This window comes from Hylobates moloch, unplaced genomic scaffold, assembly GCF_009828535.3.
Source record: "Hylobates moloch isolate HMO894 unplaced genomic scaffold, HMol_V3 SCAFFOLD_18, whole genome shotgun sequence".
Taxonomy (NCBI): domain Eukaryota; kingdom Metazoa; phylum Chordata; class Mammalia; order Primates; family Hylobatidae; genus Hylobates; species Hylobates moloch.
In genome coordinates this window covers 39,372,552-39,385,822 of record NW_026652293.1, presented here as the reverse complement: position 1 = coordinate 39,385,822, position 13,271 = coordinate 39,372,552, and the positions used below count along the sequence as shown (strand labels likewise).

The 13,271-nt window shown below is 39.0% G+C and overlaps 1 protein-coding gene across 2 annotated transcripts in view; it reads left to right on the top strand.

Moving 5' to 3' along the window:
- Positions 1-13,271, top strand: part of PATJ (PATJ crumbs cell polarity complex component) — a 416,500-nt gene that overhangs the window by 245,067 nt on the left and 158,162 nt on the right. For both annotated transcript variants that reach the window (XM_058430929.1, XM_032137686.2), the window contains exon 28: positions 6,036-6,232. In XM_058430929.1, coding sequence (XP_058286912.1) covers positions 6,036-6,232 — 197 coding nt within the window. The remainder of the gene's footprint in view (positions 1-6,035; positions 6,233-13,271) is intronic.

The following is a 13,271-nucleotide window of genomic DNA, read 5'->3' as shown; positions in this document are numbered from 1 at the left end:
TATTAATAAAATTGTATAACTATGAAATACGCTCAATTATTATTATTATTTTTCTTTTTTGAGGCAGAGTCTTGCTCTGTCACCCAGGCTGGAGTGCAGAGCTGCGATCTCGGCTCACTGCAACCTCCCCCTCCTGGGTTCAAGTGATTCTCCTGCCTTAGCCTCCTGATTAGCTGGGATTACAGGCATGTGTCACGATGCCATCTAATTTTTGTATTTTTGGTAGAGACAGGGTTTCACTATATTGGCCAGGCTGGTCTCGAACCCCTGACCTCGCTAGTGATCTGCCCGCCTCAGCCTCCCAAAGTGCTGGGATTACGGGCATGAGCCACTGCACTCGGCCTAAGTATACCCAATTCTTTAATGTTTCAGGGTTGGGATTTTTTTGCTGAGCTTTATTCTGTTGAGCTTATTTCATTCTCCCACAAAACAAAAAACAATAAAAAGAAATTAAGGAAACCTGAATAACTCATCTGTTAGCATTTAGGCAAATAAAGTCAGAACAAGATAGATGCAGGATTATTGGAAATGCCAACCAAAACGAGGCCTTGGCATGATACAGTAGGAAGTGTAGCTGACCAGTGGGTTGAGAATTGGCTAGAACATCTATACTATTCAGTATAGTTTGCAGATATTAGTTGTTTTTCCTGACAACACACTAAAATAAGTGGGTAACTTCAGCTGCTGGTATTTTTCTCAATGCTCTTATCTCTCTGAATTATAACTAGTCATATGCGTGCTTGTCTCCAGTGATAGATTTTGAGGTCCTTGAAAACAAATTCAGTATTGTATTCCCTTTGTATCACAAGCCTGGCCTGAATTTGGATTCGATTCATGGTAATTCATTGAATAAGTAGGATTATAGTAAGGTCACAAAAAAGCATTGACTAGAAAAATATAGCTGCTGGTTTTGGCCAGGCATGGTGGCTCACGCCTATAATCCCAGCACTTTGGGAGGCCGACTCGGGCGGATCACAAGGTCAAGAGATAGAGACCATCTTGGCCAACGTGGTGAAACCCCATCTCTACTAAAACTACAAAAGTTAGCTGGGCATGGTGGCGCATGCCTATAGTCCCAGCTACTCGGGAAGCTGAGGCAGGAGAATCTCTTGAACCCGGAAGGCGGAGGTTGCAGTGAACCGAGATCGTGCCACTGTACTCCAGCCTGGTGACAGAGCAAGACACTGACTCAAAAAAAAAAAGAAGCTGCTGGTTTCAAAAGTCAGAATAATAAATCTATAACTTAGTCCCTCAGTGGGATATTGGTAAGGGAACCAATTTTTTGAGGGTCTTTTAAGCCACTGATAGGGGTCTTTTTTAAATTGTGGTAGAATATACATAACAACATTTACTATTTTACCATCTTTAAGTGTATTGTTCAATGTTAAATACATTCACATTGTACAACCATCCATCTCCGGAACTTTTTTATTTTCTCAAACAGAAACTACAGAAAGGGTTTTGATTCTACACTTGACTAGCACACAATTGTAAAGCTGTTTCAGTGGCCTCCATATCACAGGACAAACACTTGATCCAGCGGTGGCATTTCTCTGTACCTGCAGATGTTCCAGGATCTTCTCCCTGACTCAAAGAAGAGACTCAGGGGAGAACAATGTTAGTCCCTTCCTCTAGTGGTTCCCACCAGAGGGCTGTGTGGCTTTTCTTCATGCCGTCATGGGGAAAACTTCTTTGTTCCTTAAGGCTCCATTTTTCTTAAAACAAACAAAAAGTTAAGTAGAAAAGAGCAGCTTGGTCACCAACTTAAGACTAACTTTTTAAAACCAACATAACTATATCATAATGAGATTTTGTTTCCCCTAACATTATTTGGACTCCTATCTCCCAGGCATTTTTAGGGAACATCCACTTTTAAGGTAACAACCCCATTTTACATGAGAAATCTGGGTTCATAGTGGTTTAGTAATTGGTCCAAGGAATCAGAGATGTTAAGTGCCTCAGCTTGTGTTTGAACTTAATTGTGACCCTAACCCTTACCCTTTCTATTCTGCCACAAGAATGTGTGATGCTTCAGCCTTCCAAAGTGACGGGATCACAGGCATGAAACACCGTGCCCAGCCTCATTTCAGTGTCTTTAATAGCTCGTAGTTCATTACAGTTTTACATTTATTCTTGCACTAAATATTGTGTTTTAATTTTTTTGAGAAATGTATCTACATCATATAGATTTTAAAATGTACCAACTTATAGTTTGTATTGATGTACGGTCCATAATTTTATTTAAAAAACCTGTCTGCAGTTATTTTTTAGTTCTGTAATTTATTTTTATTTATTTATTTTTAGAGATAGGGGTCTTACTCTGTAGCCCAGGCTAAAGTGCAGTAGTACAGTCATGGCTCAGTGTAGCCTTGAACGCCTGGACTTAATGATCCTCCCGCCTCAACCTCCAGAGCAACCAAAATTATAGGTGTGTGCCGCTATGCTGGGCTAACTTTTTAAATTTTTTGTGCAAACGGGGTCTCGCTATGTTGCCCAGGCTTGTCTCAAACTCCTGGGCTCAAGCAGTCCTCCCAAAATGCTGGGATTATAAGCATGAGCTACTGTATCTAGCTTTGTAATTTATTTTCATCACCTATTTTTTCTCGTTAAATTTTTAAAGAGCCTACCTTATTAATGTTTTCTAAGAAGTAGGTTTTAATTTCACTGAACTTCAGAATGCATTTTTATTTTGTTTTGTTTGTTGATGATAGTTCTATATTCATTCATTAGTAGATGCCTTTATCTTTGCTATTTTCTGTCTTCTTATTTCTTTGCATTTGCTATGTATTTTTCCAATTTCTTAGTTATAATGCTTTTTTTTTAACTTTTCTTGTTCTCTGGTAAATTCTTCAAAATTTTAAAATTGCCTTCTAAGTTCTTCTTTAGCTGTGTCTCTCAAGTTTGACATCTAAAATTATAATTTTTATTCAATTGTGAATACTGTATTTCTTAATTTTCTGTTTAAGATCTTGGGTTTTTTACTAATATTAATTTATTTCTAAACACCTGAGGTTTTTAAAGTTATCTTTTTATTATTAATTTATAATTTTTTTGTTTTATTGCACTATATTTCAAAAACACAGCCTGTGTAATATTGAGTCTTTAAGAGCTATTGAAGTTTCTTTTATGGCCCAATATGCAGTCTGTTTCTGTACTTGTTCTGTGTGTGAGTTGCAAAAAATGTGCATTTTGTGTCTGTCAGTTGTAGAGTTCTCTTATATCTACTATTTTGAGTGTATTGTCTTGTTAAAGTTATCAACATTTTTTTTTTAAGAAAAAAAGATGCCTTATTACTTTCTGAGAGAGGTGTGTTAAAATTGGTGTTTCATGTTGTTTTCTTAGCTGTGATATCATTTCTTAGCCGTCTTACCCTATAAGTCCAATAAACAAAGCAGATGAGAGCATAAGTGCTCTGGTTGACTCTGGGAGAAAAGGTCTTAAATGGAGCCTCCTCTCAACCCCCCATCCCTGGGGGACTCTATGGCACCTCTGCAGAACCCCTAAAATGGAATATTATTGCTGTAAACAGCCTATCAATTAACCTTTCAGTCTTATTTCTGATCACCCACCCACTAGTCCAAAGAATTTCCAGTTTGCAGCCAACAGCTACCCATGTTCTCCTCCCCATCCCAAGTGCGTTTTCCTCTTGCCATTTCACCCACCAAGATTCTTCTTCACATAATCAAATTCCGTACCTTACTCAAGACTCTGCTTAAATTTTGCTAATTCCAAAAAATCTTTTCTAGCCATATCCATTCTTGGAATTCTAAAAGCAATTACTGGGCCAGGCATGGTGGCTCACACCTGTAATCCCAGCACTGTAAGAGGCAGAGGCAGGCGGATCACCTGAAATCAGGAGTTTGAGACCAGCCTGGGCTGCATGGCGAAACCCCATCTCTACAAAAAATAAAAAAATTAGCTGGGTGTGGTGGCGCACTCCTGTGATCCCAGCTACTCAGGAGGCTGAGGCACAAGAATCGCTTGAACCTGGGAGATGGAGGTTGCCCTGACCCAAGATCGCACCACTGCTCTCCAGCCTGGGTAACAGAGCAAGACTTCGTCTCAAAAAATAAAATAAAATAAAATGAAAGCAATTATTGGTAGCATAATTAATTTAGTTTTATTCACTGATCTAATTAACTAATAAGTTAGTATTTATTCAGTGACCAACAGTCGTAATGGTTGGGAATTTTAAAAGTAATTGCAGTTGTTGAATATTTGTTGTGTTAACTTTATTTCTCCTATTATGCTGTGTGAGCATCTTTACTGTAATGCATGTCTTACGTGTCTCTATTCATTCAAGTCCCCACACAGCATCTTGTTCTCGGTTGCCGACCAGCAAAAATGCCTTGTTTTTATTCACTTCAATGTTAATATGACTTAACTCTTTTCCTATATAGTTAACAATTTTGTGATCTTGCAAGTCCTTCATTTTACTGTATTTTGCTAAATGTGTTCATTATTATTAGTAACAAGCTTTGTTCAGTGAGAGTTCTTTAAGATTCTCTTCAAAATTCTTGCAAAGCAGATTTATTTTCATTCTAAAATAAGCCCCCCCTTGTGCCTTATTCTTTTATTATAAATTTGTGCATAGTCATTTTTACAAGTTTAAATTTATCATCTACTCACTTAAAAAGCAGTGTTTGTTAAGCCTGGTAAAGCGATAGAGTGGCCTGGGCTGTCTTCTTCCCCACTCTACCTTAAGACAAATGATTTGACTTGAGCTTTTAATTTGCAAGGTTCCCTCCTAAGGACAGCAAATGTAATATAAGTGAAGCATTAGAATGAGCATTTAGAGTTCCAAGAGGGTCACAATCTACTAATTTGTTATTTAAAAGCTGATGAGATGATTGCTTCCAGCCATGGTAGTAGGCATGAAGCCTTTGAGTGTGGTGGCACACCTGGCCTGATCTTGTGCTCTGTGGGGCACAGCACAGGCTTAAAGCAGTACCATCCTCACACTGACTTGTCAGTGTGGTTTTGCTGCACAGAACCAACACAAGTGAGACATAGCCAGCCATCTCCTAAAACAGGTCCTTTTGACCCTAACATAGAGGTAGCAAAGTGAGACAGAAGATGGAATAAGAGAAGTATAGAACACCTATGAACTATGAGCCGCTAAGCCCTTCAACATGTATGTTGTTTAATTTTCTCAACATCCATGAAATGGATAGTAACAATTTACAGATGAAGAAGCGGAACCTCATAGAGATAAAACAATGTATTCATTGTTAGATATTGAGTAAATGGTAGATTTGTGGAATGAATTCAAATATGACAGCTAAACCAACACCCTGAATTCCTCTTGCTTTTGCTCCCATAACCCAGTGTTATTTGGTACCCGTTGTATTAATATATATTAATGTAATTATTTAGAATTGTTGATTTTCTTTCCTACTGGACCATAAGTCCTAAGAGTAGAAACCATGATTGTTTTGTTCAGTGTTAAATCTCTAAGACCAAATAGTTTGCTTGCCTTAAATCTGGTGCTCAGTTAATATTTTTGCTTCCCTTTTTAGTGCGAGTGGGTTGGGGCAGATAGGAAGAGGACCATGGTTTCTACCACTTTGTGTTGATTGACTTAGGTAAGAAAAGAGTCCACAGAAAGTCTAGGCCAGTGTGAACCTGAACAATCAGAAGGTCTTATGGGTGAGTTAAACCTCTTAGGAGGAAATAAAATAATTTTTAACTGTAACCTACATCTAACGCCATGCATGACCTTAAGTACCTTCATTCTCAAAAATAAACTATTATAGAGCTTGGCACAGTGCCATATACTAGTAGTTCCAGCTACTTGGGAGGCTGAGGCAGGGAGATCACTTGAGCCCAGGAGTTGGAGGCTGTAGTGTGCTATAGTCACACCTGTGAATAGCCACTGCAGCACTCCAGTCTGCGCAATATAGCAAGACTCTGTCTCTTAAATAACAAAAAAGGTATCATAGTTGAGAAATCACAGTAAGGATGGGGGAAATGCTGACATCTCAATAATACAGATCAAGCTACTCTATTTAATTTTTTAAAAATTCTTTTCATAGAAAAAATCAGACAAAGATATGCAGATTTGCCTGGAGAACTGCACATTATTGAACTTGAAAAAGATAAGAATGGACTTGGACTCAGCCTTGCTGGTAATAAAGACCGATCACGCATGAGCATATTTGTGGTGGGAATTAACCCGGAAGGACCTGCTGCCACAGATGGACGAATGCGTATTGGAGATGAACTCTTAGAGGTGAGAAGCATATGTTTTTAACTTATCTTTTGGTGAAGTGGATGGGTGCAGTGGATGTTGTATAGGAAAATGAGGTGAAAGGGAAGAATGATGTCAAATTATATTTGCTTCAACTACTTAAAATCATTTTTCAAAGCAAGAACAGAAATCAAACTGTTGCTTGCAAATGTTATTTGCTGCTTAAGTAAAAACTAATCTCACAGAATATTTTAGAAGTTCTTCAGTAAAATATCATGGAAACATATTAAAACCTTTGTTTTTAATATCAATTTTTAAATATTCAAAATTAATTTGTATATTAACCTAATATTGATAGTATTTATCAGAATTCTCTTTGGGTTTTAAATTAATCATACATGTAACTGTTGTTGTTCTTCAGTTTTTCGGGGGGAAGTGGGGAAGATGTTAGAGCCTACAAGAGGCTGTGAGCTTCTCAAAAATAATAATGTCTGTGAAGTTCAGGATATGGGTTAAGGCTACATAGGTTCTTTCTTTAGGAATAGAATAGACAAAAGAGAAGCTAAGAAGATGACTGATCCTCTTTTAGTTACTCCAGATAATTTCATTAATAATCGGAAAAGGTTATTCTTATTCTTCTACACTTAAATTTAAGGTATCTGTTCTGAGCTTATCTTAGTTTGATACTCATTTGGTTGTTCATTCACTCATTCTTTCAGCTAACACTTTTGAGTGTCTGTTAGGACCAGAAACAGAAAAAGAGATGAATACATCCAGTTCCTTCATTAGTATAGCTCACAGTCTAGAAGAAGAAAACAGACATGAAAAGATATTTATACTACAAAATGAGAAATGCAATAATGATGATGATGATGACAATAACAGCTAAAATATACCTGGTACCAAACACAACAACCTCTTTTACTGGTGAGATCACAAAGTAAATGATAGTGTTAGGATTCAGTGGCAGGCAGTTTGACTTGTAGCTCTTGTAAACCATTGTGCTTTAAGGCCTATTTGATAAAATGTTCCAACTTTAGAACATTTAGGGGAGCTAAATCATGGAGACACTGAGTGTTAGACTGCTTACTTGAAATGAAGGCTTACTGATTTTGCATTTTACGATTTCCTCCTCAGACTCTGACTCAGAATAGAATTTACAGTCATCCATAATTTTACTTGCCTAATAATAACTACTGCCACAGCTGGCCAGGTGCAACAGGAAGACTATCACCATCAACTCTTTCTTCCAAACCCTGGTTGCTTCTCCCCACTTAAAACCTGTTTCTGCAAAGTCACTTCCAGGATTACTTTTCTTTTCTTGTTCTTTTATAATATAGCATCATGAATGGGACCCACATTGGGTCGTAACACTGACTAGCATAATCATTACATAAATAAAGTCAAAGATGACCTTATGTAACCAATATTATTCATTGCCTCAGTTTGTTTCCTTTGGCTTATGTTTAGATACTTCCTCAGAGATGAGACAAAAGTGATGGTGGTAGTAAAAATGATGAAAGTTAGAGCCAATGTACTCAGTTATTACTAGCACTGTGTGTATGCATTGTACATATTTGTATTCAGTATTCTTAAGAACCCTTTATGGTAACAACTATTATTATCTCCATTTTATGGATTAGAAACTGGATAATAATATGCCTAATATTGCAGAACTAAGTGAGTAAGTGTGGATAAGAACTCAGGCTTGCCAGACTCCAAGACCCGTGTTACAGCCATTAAGTTATACTATTCTCCCCATGGGACTTTTTTTTTTTTTTGAGACGGAGTTTCGCTCTTGTTGCCCAGGCTGGAGTACAATAGCACGATCTTGGTTTACTGCAACCTCCGCCTCCTAAGTTCAAGAGATTCTCCTGCCTCAGCCTCCCGAGTAGCCAGGATTACAGGCGTGTGCCACCACGCCGGGCTAATTTTTGTATTTTTAGTAGAGACAGGGTTTCTCCATGTTGGTCAGGCTGGTCTCGAACTCCCGACCTCAGGTGATCCACCCGCCTCGGCCTCCCAAAGTGCTGGGATTACAGGCATGAGCCACCAGGCCTGGTCCCATGGGACTTCTTTAACCAACCCAATTTGTTTAGATTCAGGAGATTCCTGATTTTTGATGCTTTAGTCTTCAGGGAATCATGTATATTAAGTCACTCTGTTGTGTTATACATATCTAGACAGAGATTTCCTGTCTTGCTTGGTATATGGAAACACTCCAAAGGCTATAATTTGGAATATGAAGATTCTTGTTCCATTCTTTCTACCTTATTAAGACTCAAGATGGAATGTCCTGTGATATCCAGACTAACAGGAGCATGGGTGTTTTATTTCTCTGTCTGACATTTTATTAGACACTGATAACAAATGAGCTGTGGCTGCAGAGTAATGAGAGTGTTTTACATGTCAGACACAAAATTCAGCACTATGTATGTGGCAGCAAGCACTGGACTTGGAAGACCTACCGTAACTTGTCTCGATTCTTTTGGTTATTGGTTGTATTTCCGAAGTTGCTCAGCATAATGTATGTAAGAGGTAAAGAGTTTTCCTTCTCTTAGACAGCAGAACATCAACTGACATCAAATGTGTGAAGATTGTCCCTCACATACTAAGCAATTCTTCAGCTGACACCAACTGAGTATCCTATGATTCAATTCAATTCTGACACTAGGTACCTAGAGACAGCATCAGTCCCACAAGTTAAGGGCTCAGTCCCACAACACTGTCTCCCACCATTTCAGAGGCCATTTGCAATCCCAGGTTATGACCTGAACTTCTGACCAACCAGCTCTTAATTGGGAGTGCCCATGAACCCCTAACTCAGGTTTGATTCATTTGCTAGAGGGGCTCACAGAAGTCAGGAAAACAATTTACTTATATTTAGTCATAAAGGAAGTTACGAAGATACAGGTGAACAGCCAGATGAAGAGACAGATATACAGGTTGAGGTGTAAGTGAAGGGGAGGGCAGAGTTTCCATGCCCTGTCTGGGCATGCTACCCACCAGACAGGTCCACATGTTCGGCAAGCCGAGAGCTCTACAAACCCCATAGTTCAGGGGTTTTTATTAAGGCTTCATCACGTAGGCATGAGCAATTATTACCTCATTCTCCCTGAGGGTCAGAACTGAACATTCCAAGCTTTTAGCCATGGTTTCGTCCTTCTGGCAATCATCTCCCATTCAAGAACCCACCAAGAGCTGTCTCATTAGAACAAAAGACACTCTCGTCACCCAAGGAATTTCAAGGGATTAGGAGCTCTGTGTCAGGAACCCAGATCAGAGACCAAATATTAAAACAAGAGATGTACCTAGCACCTAGCACCCCTGTTGCTCAGGAAATTACAAGGGTTTTAGGAGCTCTATGCCAGAAACTGCAAGCAGAGAACAAATATATATTTCTGATTATATCACAATAGCACAGCATGGTGAATAGTTAACTGTTAATTAAAACAGACTTCCACTCCCTTAGAAACTTCCAGTATCTGTTTGCTAAGCTAGAGTCTGGAAGAACTCTGCTGGATAAAAAATAAGAACATTTTGCTTTATTGGACTCTTCCTATGCTTTCCTTTGACTTTTGGAATTTGGCCCTTTCATTGCAATTCAGCAACTTCATCTTCATTCAGAGATGGAACGAACAAAAAGATTAAACATACCAATAACTTAACTCCCCATCACTCCACAAAGATTCTCTAGTTTAAAAAAAATGATAACGAATAAAAATATGTTGGAATACAGATTCTGGCATCATGTATCTTTGGCTAATTATTTATCTTCTCTAAGCCTCAGCTACCTCCTTTTTCAAATGGAGAAATTAATTCATTCAGCAAATATCTTACTGTGCATCTGTCATATAGCAGGTGCTGTATGAACGAAGTGTAGATTCTCTATTGGTGAACAAAATACATAATACCTGCCCTCACAGAGCTTCCAGTCTAGTGATTGTACAGCATCAACCTCAGAGGGTAGTGTGGGAATTAATAAGAGTATCTGGTACATAGAAATACCTTAATACATTTCAGATGATTTTGATCTTATTCGTAATTTTTTTTCAGAGTTGTATAGCTCAGTTCTTTTTATTCATTTATATTAATGCCTTTGTCTCTGAAACTCTGTCCCATAGGGAAGTCATCTTTTTATTCCTTGATGGCTCCATGCAATATCCTGAAGAGCTGGGAGAATGGAAAAATGCATATACAGGATTCTTTTTTTTTTTTTTTCCCAAGACAGAGTTTCGCTCTTGTTGCCCAGGCTGAAGTGCGATGGCGCCATCTTGGCTCACTGCAACCTCCGCCCTCCCAGGTTCAAGCAATTCTCCTGCCTCAGCCTCCCAAGTAGCTGGGATTACAGGTGCATGCCACCACACCTGGCTAATTTTTTGTATTTAGTAGAGACGGGGTTTCACTATGTTGGTCAGGCTGGTCTCGAACTCCTGACCTCAGGTGATCCACCTGCCTCAGCCTCCCAAAGTGCTGGGATTACAGGGGTGAGCCACCATGCCCAGCCCATATACAGGATTCTTAAGCATTTATAACCCATCTTCTCATTGGGCTTTAGGTCAGAGATGATAGAGAATTAAATTCATGTGAGAACCATTTCCCTGATTTCTTTTTATAGCTCAGAAAAATTTTCAATTATTACTCTATGATATGTGAAGAATTTGTATATAGTATAATACCAAATCCAATGTGCTTTTGAGCTAAGTATAGGAAATTGATTTAATGATGAGTACCAAGAAAGCTAAAGCCAGTGTTATAATAGCTGTTCTTTGGATATTGCAGTGTAGTACATTGTAGAAGTATACTGCATTATATGGGAAGCATTTGCAAGTGGGCTTTTAGATTATACCTATTGGGTTTCTGAGAGCAAATCATGAGTGGTTGCTTTACCCCCTGACGCTGTGTTTATTTTTATCGTCTCTCCCTCAATTGAAGTAAAATGCTCAGTGTCTTGATTATTTTTATAATTTCACTATTTGCACATATTATTTATCATTATTGTTTTGCCTCTATGGTATGGCTTTGCTCACAGCCTCCCTTTATTTATACTTGATCTTAATTCCTTCAGACCCTTAGATGAGGCTAATTTATAGAAAATAGCAAAAAGAGAGGTCGGGCATACATTGTGGCTTCTTTGAAGCCAGAAACTCAGCTTCTCTTTGAGAGCCCTGTCCATGACACACTTTTGGTGTGACATTTGCTAGCAGCTTTGTTGCTGCGGGACTGCACCATTACAGTGGAAGAGCATTCAGCAAATTCTGTCGATCAATGCTTTGGTTCACATACAAAAGAAACTTTACATTAAGCCCCTAAAAGACAATATGATTAAATCTCAGCTTCTTTGCCCTTTACTTCCATGCTAGTAAGAAGGTTACTAAATTAATTTCAAAAGGCATTAACATATAATCACCATGTGGACTGGAATGAGACTTACGCTAGAGTATTGGCTTTCCCAAAGCAATTAGTCCTGGAAAATGCACAGGCCTGTGCATGGGGCTGTCATATGAATATAGAATTCATTTATAATCTTCCCTTCAGTGCAAATGTGGGAAAAAAGAGTTGATGGTGCTGTGCAGGGAATTGGAGTGATTTGTCAGGTTCCAGAAGCAGCCAGAAGGAACAAAGTGGGTGGCACAAGAAGTGCACAATTGATTGGGCTAGTGTATTGAGCTGTGTTTTGTCTGGTTCCCAAGCCTTTTGAGATAGAAGAAGTATGCAGTACATTCCCTTTGTATCGTTTACCTGAAGGATAACCCAAGTAAAATCCTGTCGTTTTGCATATGTATAAAATGATATTTAAGAATCATGAAAAATCAAAAGCATGAATGTGTCCCGTATTTGTCAGGGATAAAGACATAGAGCTACAGGTAATCTCAAATCTCAGTGTCCAGTAATATTTATTTTATAAGAGAAAAAACTGAAACCATAAAAGTTAAATGACTGGCCCAGGTATACGTGCAGCTGCTTCATGCAAAACTCCTGCCAGGAGCCCTTACCAGCACCACTGTCTCAGCAGTTTATCCGTGACTCTCTGCTTGCTGCCAGTGAATTGTTTTTTGTTTTTTGTTTTTTTTTTTTTTGAGACGGAGTCTCGCTCTGTGGCCCAGGCTGGAGTGCAGTGGCGCAATCTCGGCTCACTGCAAGCTCCGCCTCCCGGGTTCACGCCATTCTCCTGCCTCAGCCTCTCCGAGTAGCTGGGACTACAGGCGCCCGCCACCACGCCCGGCTAATTTTTTGTATTTTTAGTAGAGATGGGGTTTCACCGTGGTCTGGATCTCCTGACCTCGTGATCCGCCCACCTCGGCCTCCCAAAGTGCTGGGATTACAAGCGTGAGCCACCGCGCCCGGCCGCCAGTGAATTGTTTTTGAAATCTTTTGGAAAACTTAGATGTGTTTGGAAGTACAGTAGAGTAGTTAATAAATCACTAGCTTCTGCATATGCATGGATAAGATTACTTATATAGTCAGAAGCTTCTGTCATCTAGACTGGCTCTTTTAGATTACCATACATGGATGCAATCTTATGAAGTGTGTTTCTTAATGAAATAACTATGCCCTCAGAGACCTCATGTAATAAAATATCCCATTATAGAAACAGTAGTTTGAGGAACAGAAAGAAGAACAAAGAATTAAAAATTGCAAGAAAATAACTTTTCCTGTAGCTTTATTCATAGAGATAGGTTTTTTTTTTTTTTTTTTTTTTTTTGAGATGGAGTCTTGCTCTATCACCCAGGCTGGAGTACAGTGGCACAATCTTGGCTCACAGCAACCTCTGCTTCCTAGGTTCAAGTGATTCTTGTGCCTCAGCCTCCCGAGTACCAGGGATTACAGGTGCATACCGCCACGCCCGGCTAATTTTTGTATTTTAGTGGAGATGTGGTGTCACCATGTTGGCCAGACTAGTCTGGAACTCCTGACCTCAAGTGATCTGCCCGCCTTGGCCTCCCAAAGTGCTGGGATTACAGGGGTGAGCCACTGTGCCTGGCCAGAGATAGGTTCTAAATAGCTAAAAGTGTAAAAATGAATTGATCAAGTGTTCGATTGTAGCTATGGTTTCACTAATACTAAATACTATTCACTA